The sequence below is a fragment of the Notechis scutatus genome, chromosome 2, assembly GCF_049901735.1.
Source record: "Notechis scutatus isolate UNSWTSFEM ecotype Mainland chromosome 2, rNotScu1.2, whole genome shotgun sequence".
Taxonomy (NCBI): Eukaryota; Metazoa; Chordata; class Lepidosauria; order Squamata; family Elapidae; genus Notechis; species Notechis scutatus.
In genome coordinates, this window is record NC_142010.1 from 39234918 (window position 1) to 39249604 (window position 14687).

The following is a 14687-nucleotide window of genomic DNA, read 5'->3' on the forward strand; positions in this document are numbered from 1 at the left end:
GACCACGTGGGCATTGCAATAATGGGTCCTATGAACCCATGCTATTGAAAACCAAAAAAGAAAATGAAAACATTGGCTTATTAAAGCTCTAATCATATAGATGCTCAGCTGAGCTTGAACTCTGACCTCAGAAAGACAAATATAAGGAATAAGTGCCATAGTAAATGGATATAGCAAGTCCAAATTATAACTTATTTAAAAATCACATTGTAGTGTTCAACCTTAAGGTTAGTGGCCCATGCATCATAAACATCAGAACTTCCCATGTGGACAGAAGCACAACTTTTTATCCTGCAAAAGTTGATAAAGGGCTCTCCTTCCTACTGTTACTGTTATTGTTAGCATTAGTATTAGTATTACCATAATATTAGTATGTGGTTATCCAGTAGCAAATCCTCAGAATGCAAACTTGTTCCTTAAGGGAGAGTACAACCCCCATTCAGTAAATGTACATCACCTGAGCCTCAGAGCCCAACCCCAGGAATCAGCAACAACTCTGCCTTGTCCAAATTTCATTTCAGATCATTTTCTCACATCTGGTCCTTTACAAAAAGGAGGCTTATGCAGAGGATCTCAAAACATTCAAGAAGAGAAATGTACAAGTGATTTTCATCAGTACATAGAATGCAGTTAAAACGAAACCTTCCTCCTACTCATGCTTCATGTTCATGTAACATGGAAGAGAGAATACAAACTTTGAGACCCCTGAGATAATCCCAAAGAGACCAAACTTAAGTTTCTTTGTATCATCTTCTGTTAGGGCACAAACACATAAAAATGGAATAACTTAAAAGTCTTTAAAGAAGGATTCAGAGAAACCAGAACAGTTCAGAGTAGAGCAATAAGAATGATCAGGGGACTTGAAAGCTTATTTATTGAACATTGGATAAGATTAAATATATATATATATATATTTCACTGACAAAAGCCGGGGGGGGGAGCAAGAACAACATATTTATCTAATGGAAAGAGCATAATTTCCAGAAGCCACATGAATCAATACCATATTTTGATTTAATAGCACAGACAGTCCAAAATGTACTGAAATGGTGGATATACACAACCAAAAAAAAAAAAAAAAAAAAAGGATAAGCTAAATAGCTTGATGTAGGAATCTCTCTTTCTCTGTGTTTAAATAATCAAGAATTGCAGTAATGCAACACTGATAAAGTTATTGGGAAAAAATGTTGGTTGGTGTGGAGTATATCATTCATGGGATCAAAGTTTTAAAGCCATAGTACTAAAGTCTGAAGTTGATAATTAATGTTCTTTCAGCAGAGAATGTAGTTGCAGTTGAGATATGTAATAAGACTGAATGAAAATGGAAAGGCTAAATGTATTAACCTCACAATTAATGTTAAAATTAATTTCTCAGATTAATGTCTCCATTTTTCTTTTTCTTTTTTCTCAGTTACAAAAGATTAAGATGTAACTCTTGAGCTCATTCCCTTCAGTGAAATTCCTGTTGAATAACACTGCTGGGAACTTCTTCTGATCAAGCCAAAGCAAAGTAAATGGAAGATAAGCAAGATCTCTTAGGAAGCATAGCATATTCATATCTGAAATAATTGCCAAAAATATCTGTTTTCCAACATTGTGTCCTTTCCTATAAGATAATGTGCTATCTTACTGTATTATATCTTTTTTTTAAAAAAAAATAGCATTGCTGTTATAGTGCTTCAGATATTTTGAGTAGCATATTTATTTCTAATTATTTCTTAGGTTCAGGTTTTATATTCTTGTCTCGAAACTAAAAAGTACATAAAAAACATAAAAAATAATAAAGTAAGGCTACTGTGAACTTCGAATGATAAGGGGGGAAGAGCTTACAAATTCAAATCCTAGATAGCCAATGGTAATGTTGCCATTAATTCTATATTCTACTTTTTTGCTTTATTGTAGAAGCTACAATATGAGAAGTTAAAAACGTCTCGCAAAAATGGTGGTTGCATTATACAATAGGTCTACCAGATGTAGGCTGCACAAATCTGGATAACTAAAAGATAGAGATTTTAGTATCTCTTCACTAAAGTCATTTGGATTTTTGCAATTTTGCTGTAGAAGCACTATTATAAAGACATTTGAGTGTGTGCTCATACTTAATAATAGATGGTTATTGGAAGGTAGTTTAAATATTCTTCACAGATATACAGTGTTGTTCTTTGATTTCTGGTGTTCACCAAGAAAAATTTTCTGTAGAATGATTCTACCAAAGAATGGAAGTTTAGATAAGTAAACAATGTAGATACTGTATAAATACCCATCCTTCCTGCCATTTTATTTGATAGCAACAATTTTGTCAGTTCAATTGGGCTGAGATAGAGCAACTGAACTGAAGTTACCCAGTGAACAATGAACAAGGTGTCTGACTACAAAGGTAGACTTTATCCAGGCAATTCTCTCCCCAACCTGGTATCCACTGCTGTAATTGAGTTCATTCATCACACTGCTATCTGTCCTCTTTTTCTTGTTTTTTCCATCTTTTTTAGCAATGTGAATTTTGAAATAATCTAGGTCTTTACATAATGTGTTAAAAATATGCTGATTTAAGGCAGATCATTTGTGCCTATGGTGAGAACTCAGAATTAAGTTGTTTTCTTGGTTATTCATAATGTTTTTAAGAGTCTTCTCCAGGATCAAAGTATCTTAATCCCATCTTATCCACTACAGTACCTTCACTCTGCTGTAAAATGATTGCTGCACTTTTCGATCAGTGGAGATATTTTTACTAACTGCTCTCGTTCTGGGTGAATTTCCTGTTAAAGTCAGGCTGGCTTTCTCTATGATAAAAAGTCAAGGCATAAGCACATAGGGTTTCCAGGTTTCATTTGTTCAATCATTTTATCTTTGTTTATTTCAGTGCAACAGCTCCCAACAATAACAACACAGCCAGCAGATCAGGTTGCTTTCCCTTTTGATGATGAATTTTCAATCAAGTGTGAAGCTAAAGGAAACCCCCAACCAATGTAAGTGTTACTGAGTTTGGGACAGTCTGCACATTTATTTCTCATTTAGTGCTTTTTTTAACCTTTATTTTTCACCTTTTTCCTTTAAAAAAAGTTTATCTCTCTCCCTCCCTCTTGTAATTATTTATATATATTTATATACAGCCTTTATTTTTATAAATAAAGCAGTGAACATACCTAATACTCCTTCTTCTTCCTAAGACATACCTCTACAACAAAAAACCTGTGGGATAACTTAGACTTAGACTGGCCCACCTACCAAGTTTTCATGCCTAAAATGGAAATAGAACTCATGGTCTCCCAGTTTCTAGCCTGGTGCCTTAACCATTAGACCAATCAACTACCCTGTATTATTGGATGGCCAAAAGTACCACTCACAAATAAAATATAAAATCAGCCTAAAAGGATTTGCACAGTGTCTTAATTTTATTATCTGTGCTTATCAGCTTAGGATTTACTTTAGGATTGAAGTATGTAACAGCATGGCATGCTAATGTAGAATTCGAGTTGTACTAACCACTTCCTGTTTGTAATTTTAAGTTGGAAACAATCAGATTGTAATTAAATTCCTGTAATCCAAACATTTTTCAGTTTTTATAATAGAACATTCTTTCCACATATACCTCAAAGTGCAGAAGCAACATAAATTTGGGAAAGGGAAAAACAGTGAGAATCCTATTGGGTCCCATTTAGACCATTCATTATGTTCCCCATTCATTCAGGACACTTTTATCAAAACAAGAAGGAACTTGGCCTGTCATGAAGTACAAGTCATTACAGGGTGAAGTCATGAAACACAGATCATTACAGGGGAAGGAACAGACTGTTTGAAAAACAGGGAACTTAGACAAGGATGAGAATACCTAGATTCTTTGTTCTTTTAGCCTACCATCTGTATAGCTTCAAAGACAGCCAATATATTTTATTTGAAAAAGAACTGATGGATAATGCAAGACATTATTTATATTACGCATCCAGCAAATTATGTGGAATATGCAACATCTAGAAGGAGATATTTTTGCTTTTTGCATGACTTTGCTTGCATATCCAGTCCATACATAAATAAAAGCATGTTTATTTTGATATGTACATTTTATTAAAACCATGAAAGGATTATATATTTTGAATGTATTACATTTTCTAGGCTACTGAATGCAGACTCTTTGGCGATCCAGATCTGATTTAAGGAAGACTCAAACTGGCAAGATTTAAGATCAAACCTTTCTTAGGCAGCACTTTATCAACTAAAGAAAATTAAATTACTTTAATTACAGTAATCCAAAAGTATGCAAACTAAACTCTATAAACTAGATGCTATAGAGCACTGCACACCAGAAAAACTAGACACAAGAACAGTTTTTCCCGAAAGCCATCACTCTGTTAAACAAATAATTCCCTCAACACTGTTCAGCTGTTTACAAAGTGTACACTATTATTACTGTTAATCTTCTCACCATCCCTTCTCACCCATCCTCTCCCACTTGACTGTTTCCAAGTATGATTTTATTGTTGATTGCACCCTATGACTATCATTAAGTGTTGTACGTTATGATTCTTGATTCTTAACGAATGTACCTTTTCTTTATGTATACTGAGAGTATTTACACCAAGACAAAATCCTTGTGTGTCCAATCACACTTGGATAATATAGTATTCTATTCTATTCTATTCTATTCTATTCTATTCTATTCTATTCTATTCTATGGGAAAGGAAGGAGAACTAAAATAGCAAAAAAGAACCAATAAAAAAGATAAAGGATGAATAAGATAAAGAAAACAGAAATATATAAAGAAGTTACTTCCAATCTTCATCATAAGTAAAAGCAAGTTTGATAGTTTTTCACTCCGTATAACGTACAGATAAGGTATACCCTCTATACAAAGATATATCTCTTTTTCCCATAACCCATTTCTTATCTATAAGCTAGTCCATAAAACATTAACTTTTCAATCCTGGTGTCAGCAAAAAGACTGCAAAGGCTTGCCTGCATTTTATAAAAACATATTTTAATCCTGATCAGATTATCCTTCTTACATGTCTTCCTTTTACTTCTGAAAACCTTAACTTTAATTCATTTAAACATTGAATTGGGATTTGATCTCTCTTCAGTCTGTTTTATCATCTATTGTCTTGGTTTATTTTCTGTTTATTTTTTAAAATTTCAGTCCGTTTCCTATGAGTTCTTATCCATGTTATGCTCTTGGCCTGAAACATGAATTTCTAATTTAAATGCCTTTTCTGCCTTACAATTTTTTAAAAAATCTAATATATCAAACAAGGTTTGCTTCACATAGACCATTCTTTCTGGGAACTATGAAAAAAAATTAAGGGGTACATTGATTTGTCCATTATCTTCAATCATCCTTTTTTTTCAAAATAATGTAATATTTGCAAAGTTAGACAATTTTTGAACATCATTGGTTTTTTTTTTTCAAAAATAAAGATTTGCAAGCCTATGTAAAGAATTTCTGCAATTCCCAGATAATTTGGATTGGGGAAGAAGAGGAGGGAAGAGGAAGATGTCTTTGTACCAATATATATATAAAATTTCAAAAGAGAAGAGAAGAGCTGAGATAGATTAGGTGAAACCTGGCTCAAAAACAGTAATTCTGAGAGGGACTTTGGAGTCCTAACTGATGTTCACTTATTTATTTTATTTATTTATTTTATTTTTATTTTATTTTATTTTATTTATTTATTTATTTATTTATTTATTTATTTATTTATTTATTTTATTTGCCAATTGTTTACAAGATAATAAGTATAAGTGTATACATAGTTGTGAATACATGAAATGGGTACATATAAGAAAAATAAAAGAAGAATAAGATAAACAATAGGACAGGGACGGTAGGCACGTTGGTGCGCTTATGCACGCCCCCTACAGACCTCTTAGGAAAGGGGTGAGGTCAATAGTAGACAGTCTAAGGTTAAAGTTTTTGGGGTTTGGGGAAGAAACTACAGAGTCGGGTAGAGTATTCCAGACATTGACCACTCTATTGCTGAAGTCGTATTTCCTGCAATCAAGTTTGGTGCGGTTAACTTTGAGTTTGTATCTATTGTGTGCTCTTGTGTTGTTATGGTTGAAGCTGAAGTATTCATTGACAGGTAGGACATTGCAATGTATGATTTTATATACCATGCTTAAATCAGACCGAAGACGGCATAATTCAAGGTTTTCTAGTTCTAGAATTTCAAGTCTGGTGGCATAAGGTATTCTACAACGAGTAGAGGAGTGGAGAACTCTTCTTGTGAAATATTTCTGGACTTTCTCAATTGTGCTAATATCAGATACGTAATGTGGGTTCCAGACTGATGAACTGTATTCGAGTATTGGTCTAGCAAATGTTTTGTATGCTCTGGTTAGTAGTGTGATATTACCAGAGAAAAAGCTACGTAGGATTAGGTTAACAACTCTTAATGCCTTTTTGGCTATGTAGTTGCAGTGGGCTCTAGCACTTAGATCATTAGAGGTGATCACTTAAATATGATTGTGTGGGGCAGCAGTCAAAAAAGCTATTATTATTATTATTATTATTATTATTATTATTATTATTATTATTATTATTATTATTATTATTATTAACACAATATAATAGAAATAAGAATAAACATAAGTATAAATACTATACATAAAATAGGTACAAATAATTGGGAACAATAGGACAGGGATGGTAGGCACAATTGTGTGCTTATGCATGCTGTGGTTGTATAAACAGGAGGCATAAAATTAAAACCACATGAAGTATTAGTATTGTTTTACAAAGCCTTAGTAAGACCACAACTGGAATACTGCATCCAGTTTTGTTCACCACATTACAAAAAAGATATTGAGAATTTGGAAAAAGTGCAGAGAAGAGCAACTAAGATGATTAAAGGCCTAAAACATATGAAGAACAGTTGGAGGATTTGGGTTTGGCTGGTATAGAGAAAATAAGGACTATGAGGATGGCATGATAAGAGTATTCCAGTATTTGAGAGGCTGCCACAAAGAAGAGGAGGTCAATTATTTTCCAAAGCACCAGAGGGTAGGACAAGAAACAATGGATGGAACTAATCAAGGAGAAAAGCAACCTGGAATTAAGGAGAAACTTCCTAAAGAGAGAACAATTAACCAGTGGAGAGAACAATTAACCAGTGGAACAGCTTGCCTTCAGAAGTTGTGGTGCTTCATCACTGGAGGTTTTTAAGAAGAGAGTGGTCAACCACTTGTCTGAAATTATATAGGGTCTGCTGCTTGAGGAGGGGGTTGTACTAGAAGACCACCAAGGTCCCTTCCAACTCTATTCTGACACTTGAAATTATACATTAAAATGTTGAATAGGTAAACAACATTTAAATATTTCACATGGTCATCCAAGGACACAGAGGGAAAATTTATGAAGGCTACTAGCTATTTTTTAATTTATGTTAGCACTATGTAGTCTCTAGATAAGCATTAGATCTGATCTTCTATTCTTTTGTATAGGAATTTTTCTAAATAGTGTATTATATGTAATATGTGCCTCTCAAGGCATACACTGAAAAACTACTGAAATATTTATCCTTTAACTCGAGGTTTTGAGTGGCCCAGTATAGAACGCAACATTATATTTCAGTTAATTTTATCAAAATGTATTATATGAAATATAACTACTATGTAATTATTCTAATTTATTCATGCATAGATGAGAAAAGGCAAGACAAAAATGATTAACATCTCTGGTATTTAATGTATACAATATTGATGCATTATAACTGTTTCAAAATTATTTAATGCTATTTAATGTCATTTTAGCTTTAACTGGACAAAAGATGGGAAACCATTTAGTCTGTTGGGTGACTCACGGATAACTACATTTAATAATTCAGGAACATTTGTAGTTAAAAATCGTGGGAACATAGCCTTTTTCCAAGGAAAATATCGCTGCTATGCATCCAACGTGTTGGGAACTTCTATGTCACAAGAAATTGAGCTAATAGTTCCAGGTGAGTATTTGTGATGATAATTATCATTATTGTTTTATAATAATTATTATAAATATATAAATATGTAATTATTGTTGATTCAAAGTACTTTCTCTAAACAGCTAAATTGTAAGATGCTGAACATCTTGTTTATTCTACTATGTATACTAGTAGTATAGTTCATACTACTTGTATGAACTACTATGGTAGTTCATTGCTTTAATTGTACTTAACTTGATGTGGGATTTATAAGAACCACTCAGGAGATAGAAGAGCCTTGAACAATGCAGGTGTTTTGTTTTGGAGAATTGTGACAAGCATTTCCTGTGTTCTTGTTGAGCCTTAAGTATTCCTTCTGGATTCTTCCTTTTCATCCACTTTCTCAATGATACATTTAGGAATACATCAAATGGCAATAATGTAGTGAGACTTCTTCGAAGAATAAAAATAAAGAGTTAATTATGAATTCTTTTTCTTTGAGCAAGTTTGTTCAGCATTTTTCATTGGAGATATTAGAGTTTAATTTAAATGTAAACCTTAAATGTAAGAAGCCTATAATCTACATTAGTAAAATCTTCTTTAAACCCAGCTTGACTCCTGATGATTTTATGGATATATTCCCTTAACATTTGTAGCAGCAGTTGAGGTTTTACCATAGCCTTATTTCAGAATGTTTTTCTATTTCAAATCTAAAGTTCCATGTATGTCATGGATTTGGTGGTCTCCCATCCGAACAGTAATCAGGATTGATTATGGTTAGCTTACAAGCTGAGGTGCTGCTACCAGCTAAAATTGGTGATCTGCAGTAATAGGTTTAATTCCCTGTGCTGCTGCATTGTAGATCCATTGCAGCTTTCACCCGGTCCTTAAATGTAGCCCCATATAGAACATTACAGTATTCTGTTTAACCAAGGCATAAATTATTATGAATAATGTCTCCCATTCCACAAAAAGGAGCAATTGGCACACTAAAAAAGATATGTGTGAAAGCTGTCTTCACCATGAACTGAATGATGAATTAAACGATTTGTAATTTAATGTCTTTTTAAAAATGACTTGTAATTAATCTAAGACAAAAATAAAAGTTGCTTTTTTTGGCTTGGGACCATGATTTCAGTGCTTTTATTTTATTACAGCATAGCAATAATGGCACTTGGAGGTGGCAAAATATTATAAACAATCAAGGCATGAATGGTGGTTATGTCCATAAAAGAATGTAGGTAACTGGGATACCCTGGATACCTTAAGAGATGGGCCACAGGCCAAAGCGAGTTGCAAGCAAGCTTAGCAAGACAACCTCACTCTGTGCTGATTAGGAGTTACAGAGATGGAGCAAAATGTCTTTGCTGGAACTTAACAGCTGTCAAAGTTATTGCAGCCAGATCAAGTAGACTCAGTGCTGTGACAACCAGCTGTGCTGCTCCTCTATCCTGAAAAGATTGAAACACCACCACTGCAATTTTTCTCTCTAAAAGTGCTGCATTCAAGCTAGAACATCATAACAGGTCTTCTTCCTTGAACAAAGCCACTAGCTCATTAACTGAAAGATTTGCCCTGTGGCCAAAGAGTACTACTTATCTCCCCTGGGCAGAATGTTCAGCTTTGAAAGATTTTTGTACTTCTTTGTTGAATGTTAAAAGAAAATAAAAGCACTAGGCCCTGCTTTTTATCACAAAGGTGCTTTTTCAGGAGGCAACTGGAGTTTCTTGTTTTTTCCTTGAAAACATTTAACTTCTCATCCAAGAAGCTTCTTCAGCTCTGAAAGGATAGTGGGCAATGGAAGGATTTATATTCCTTGTAGACAGCTGGTCATTTGCATCCTTTTAGACAGTCATGGTGCTCCTGGTTCCTGTAGTCTAGAATTTTTTTCTGGAAATCCCACATCATTCAAAGGGTTTTCTTCCCAAATTGTATAGCAAAAGTCTGTAGAGGTTCCCAGTCATCCAGGTCATGGTTGTTACAAAGATGCTTTTTCAGGAGGCAAATGTAATTATCAAAAGCTCATTTTGAAGTGTGAGTGTGAGGTTAGAGCCACTCCTATGCTTTTAGGCCTCTGAAAATCATTGAAGACATGGCTATAACAACTATCCTGGGGCCCAATGGGAGTGTGGCATATTGGAGATGGCTAATGGACTAGAGAACACCCCACCTCCTGTCTGTGCATGCTTTGCTTCCTCCCTCTCCATCCTGATTAGTTTTATTTTAATTGATCTTTTTTAAAGTAAGATCTTTATTGTTTTAATGTTTTATTTTGTATTTTATTCAATTTCTGTAAGCTCACCTAGATGAGTGGCATACAAGTTTGATAAACAAACTTCAAGTGCTTTAGCTTAGAGTTAAACCACGTATGCTAAACATCAGAGAATAATGACAGCTTTTTGAGTTTTCCTTCGCCACACATAAGTACACAGAGATTCACTTCTCTCTTCCTCCTCTACCTTTGTTTTTTTTTTAATCTAATCTAAGTATTGACAGTGAATTTAAGCCTTCTCCAGAAACAAAGACAATGTTCTTGCTCTATTATAAATAAAATCCAGAAGGCAATCATGAATAGTTTAGCCCTAAGTTACATGGAATGTGGCTGAATTTATGCATAAATATATTATCAGGGCTGTGCAAAATTTATTTGCTGACTTTCACCATGCCTCTTTTTTTCCAGGAATGAGCTAGCAGGCATATTAATATACAACCAATTTAAAGAGTACTCAGGAGAATAGTGTTATCAGTGTCAGACAGTGATTTGATTTGGGTAGACAGTGTTTAATATTGAATCCCTTCTTTTTCTCTGGAAAATTATTTTAGTGCTCCACAAACTTTTACATAAAATTATAATTGATGTCTTAAAACATTTTTCAACAAATATTAATAGATGTTTTTTAAAATAAGAGCAAAAACTTTCTGGTAATTAGAAAATCTAAAAATCATAGAAATGAAGAGAAAACATGCATATATTTTTCAACTTTTCCCTCTCTTAATTGCCATTATTTTATTATTGCTATTATTATTACGTATTGTAGATGTATATCTTATTTTGCAGTAGTAATACAAGGTAATGTGTATAACATTCCCTCATTCAAATTATCCATACCACAGCTAAGTTTTTGTTTTTCTATTTTGGCTGATATGCTATTCAGTTCCAGGTAACAAAATATAAAAAGCAAAAACATTAAAATCATGATAAACAAATCAATATTGCCTTCCCAAAAAATCTACCTTGCTCATCAGTAAATACAAGTTCTGGTATTAATTGGGATTTATATATAACAACTCTACCTTTTCTGTTCTTGCTGAAAAAAAATTATTCCCCCAATTTTTTAACAATCAAGTATTTTATATTTTATTTCAAATATATGTTTCTTGTCGGTAAATTATATTTTTTATTTTTTTTCAAATATTTTCTTTCTCGAGGAGAATTTGCTTATATTTCACATTAAACATTTTTAATCCTAAATCAGGCTCAACGTTTAGAGAAAAATAAGATATCTCTAGTGCCTAGTTCAGTATAATCCATTTTAGTTTCCCACATTACCTGATGGAGTTTTTAATTAGTCTCATCTAACATCTCCATTAGAAACTCTCCTCTTCAATATTTTGTAGAAATTCCCTTGCTTTCTGGACAGCTCAATCAAAATCTCTGCTATTTAAAAGTAAAATAACACCTTCCATTTTTTACAACTGAAACTGATTTTTTTCCTGCTTTTACTTCTCATTCAAAAAAGAATATTCTATTGGCTAATAGAATTTATTTTAAAATCAATTATGTATGTATTATAAGTTTTTAATAGGGCTGCTGCAAAATTGTTCATTTATCTTCTTCCTGACATAATGTACCAAATCATTCCTTCTAGTGAGGATTCATGGTGAATTAGGTATCTCTAGTGGGAACACTACTGAAATGAAGATGGGAAGTCAGACAACAAATTCTGTCTGTTGCACTTCTACAGAAAAAAGAGAGATTGCCCACTCTGGATAATTACCCCTCTTAGGAGCTGAGGTTTTTGTTTGTTGGTTGGTTTATTGGGTGACTGAAAGTTAAGGAATTTCAAACAACCTCATAGCTTCAATGCAGCTGACATGGACATATGATTCAAATGAGCATCATACTTAAACATTTTCAAATATAATTAATTTACAGCTAAAGAGCGATTTTCTGAGTAACGGAAAAGAAAATTCCACTTAATAAATCAAAATTCTTTCTGAATTATGAAGAGGGGGAAAAGTTTAGTTTTTTAAGATGTAAGAACTTTTGGTGAAACGATTATCGACAAATGGCTACAAGAAAGTTTAATACAGATAAAAGGGATAGTAATTTTCAAAAGTTATTTCTTGGTAAAAGTGCTCTTGAGCAAACTTTTTAATATAGACAACAGAACCTGTTTTTTGTTTACAGTTAAAGAGCAGGCAATTGGTGGAATTTACAAAACTAAAGATAAAGATTATATGAATACTAGATTGTGTTGTTGAATGTAGCTATAAAGATGCTGACTATGATGTTTGGCTATAACTATGGAGGGTCATTTGAGACAAAAGTATTAAGAGCAGAGGAAGGCAAAATAGCAAGCCTAAAGGATACCATAATATTATAAAGATAATTAAAGCAGCTACTTCAAGATACACCCACTGCCCTAGAACAACTGGTTTCTTAAGCTTCTTTATACATAAATAAGTGAAAAGCCACATATGTGTCTATAATTGTATATAAATGGTTTTTTGTGCAAAGATAAAGGAAAATTCCCCTTTCCTCATAGTACTTCATGGCCAAATACAGATGGCATTTTGAACAACTATACAGAAGTGGTATGACACTGACTTATTCCTAATTTCTTCCCTGTATAGTCTTAGCCCCAGTATTATTTGTTGGTTTTCTCATTCAATAATAATCTTGTATGTAGCTGTTCAAGGTCAGCTTGCTGGCTTAGATGTGAAAGAACAAATAATCCAATTTATTTATTTTATTTATTACTTAAATTTGCATACCACTCATCTCTGTTTAAACCTGATGGGTTTGGGAAGAAAGAAAATGTATTTATTCATTTCCAATATCTGTATGCTTTATATATGATCTGTATGCTCCATGTATGATCCATCAACCAAAAGTGACAATGGGTGTATATTGATATGATATGTATATGCTAAAGATAAGGAAAATGAAATAAAAGAAAACTCCTAACATTTTTAAGAGGATATACTGCATGTATGGGAAGAAGTGATGAGAAAAAGAGTGAGATTATATTAGATTGTATAAAAAATAGTGTTGTACAGTATGTGCTAATTTATACCTCACCACCCTTTAAATCCAAACACATGGACTTTTGATTATCACAGAGAAACCTTAGCATCTTTGAAAGGTCCATCTTTTCTCCCCTACCTCCTCTTTGGCTGAGTTAGTATCTAAACAATGCTATTCTGCATGGCCAAATTTGATAAGTGGGGTTGTAGAGGACCTTAAAATAAATCAATTCCTTTTATGTACAAACACAATCAAAGCATAGCCTGATAAATATGACATCATGATAATAGCATGGTTCTTGGCAGGCATCTCCACAATTTTGAAGGAAGATACTAGGTGCCTGGCAACTCACCATCCATATAAAAAGTGAACAGAGAAAGAAATCACACCAAGTCATGCTTTTCAACATCAATTATGCCAAGGAAACCACTGAGTGGTTTTCACTTTGCTCAGTGACAGCGGGATTTCAAAGTCAAACAAGGATCCTGCTGAAGGAGAAAATAAAAGTCCTGTTTACACATTCCAGTTATTCCAACAACACAATGAAAATGCAAATGTATAAAAAGGGCTATTAACACAAATTTTAAGTCTGAATAGCCCTACAGTATTATAGGGATGAAAATAGGGAACCTGAAATAAATAAGAGTTTACACACTTTCAACTGAGTGAACATTCAAAATTATTTTACATAAATACAGAGGGAAGTATTGGAGTACAATTCCAATAATTATATTCTAATGCATAATGGAAGACTGTTAGGAAGCTGAAGGCTTCCTTCAGCTTCCTAACTAAGCTGTGTAATTGAAACATCCTGTAACTTTTAATTTTCAACCTATTCCTGTAGCCAAAAGGAGGAGAGATTGTTTGGAGTTTGGTGCTGATCATGACATTTGAAGTATACAGAAATGGCAATTGGTAGCAAAATGTGATAACCAGGCTGCTAGCCAGCATAAGTCCAGCTTGTAATAATGAGAGATCTGTATTAGTTGCCAATGGCTTCCCACAGTTTATGATGGTGGTCTTTAAATCTATAATACACTTAGAATTCTATTTTCCCCATTAGTCTTAGATCTCATTCTTCCAATTCAGCATTATGATATGGCTTCTACAATTGTGAGCCAAGGGCTAAATGAACCACTTCTTCTTTACCTTCCCAGTCTGAATGTTCTTGAGATCTTTCCCATACTCAACATTGTTCATCTTGGAAAGGGATCAATAAGAACCAATCAAATGATTTTGTTGGTCCCAATGGCAGGTAGCTAAAGATATATACATATACACATGTACACATGTACATGTGTGCACGCACGCACACACGCTAAAAGGTTGAGGGGAAATTTCTGGTCTTTCAAGTTATGGCACTTGACAGATATAAAGAAAAGAGGTTTATTTTGTTTTGTTTTTTGAAAGAGAACTATTCACATTACAACCTTCCTAAAATGTATGACTAGATTTTGTTTAGTTTCAACATCTTTTTAAAATAAAAACACTCAGCTTTTTGGTAATGTGACACTTCAGTTTTGTGGGCCAAACTTTCCTGATT

The 14687-nt window shown here is 33.4% G+C and overlaps 1 protein-coding gene across 9 annotated transcripts in view; it reads left to right on the forward strand.

The window, feature by feature from the left end:
- The window catches only part of CHL1 (cell adhesion molecule L1 like), a 202508-nt gene that overhangs the window by 116965 nt on the left and 70856 nt on the right, over positions 1-14687 (forward strand). For all 9 annotated transcript variants that reach the window (XM_087954596.1, XM_087954598.1, XM_087954597.1 and 6 more), the window contains exons 3-4: positions 2861-2966; positions 7745-7935. In XM_087954596.1, coding sequence (XP_087810722.1) covers positions 2861-2966; positions 7745-7935 — 297 coding nt within the window. The remainder of the gene's footprint in view (positions 1-2860; positions 2967-7744; positions 7936-14687) is intronic.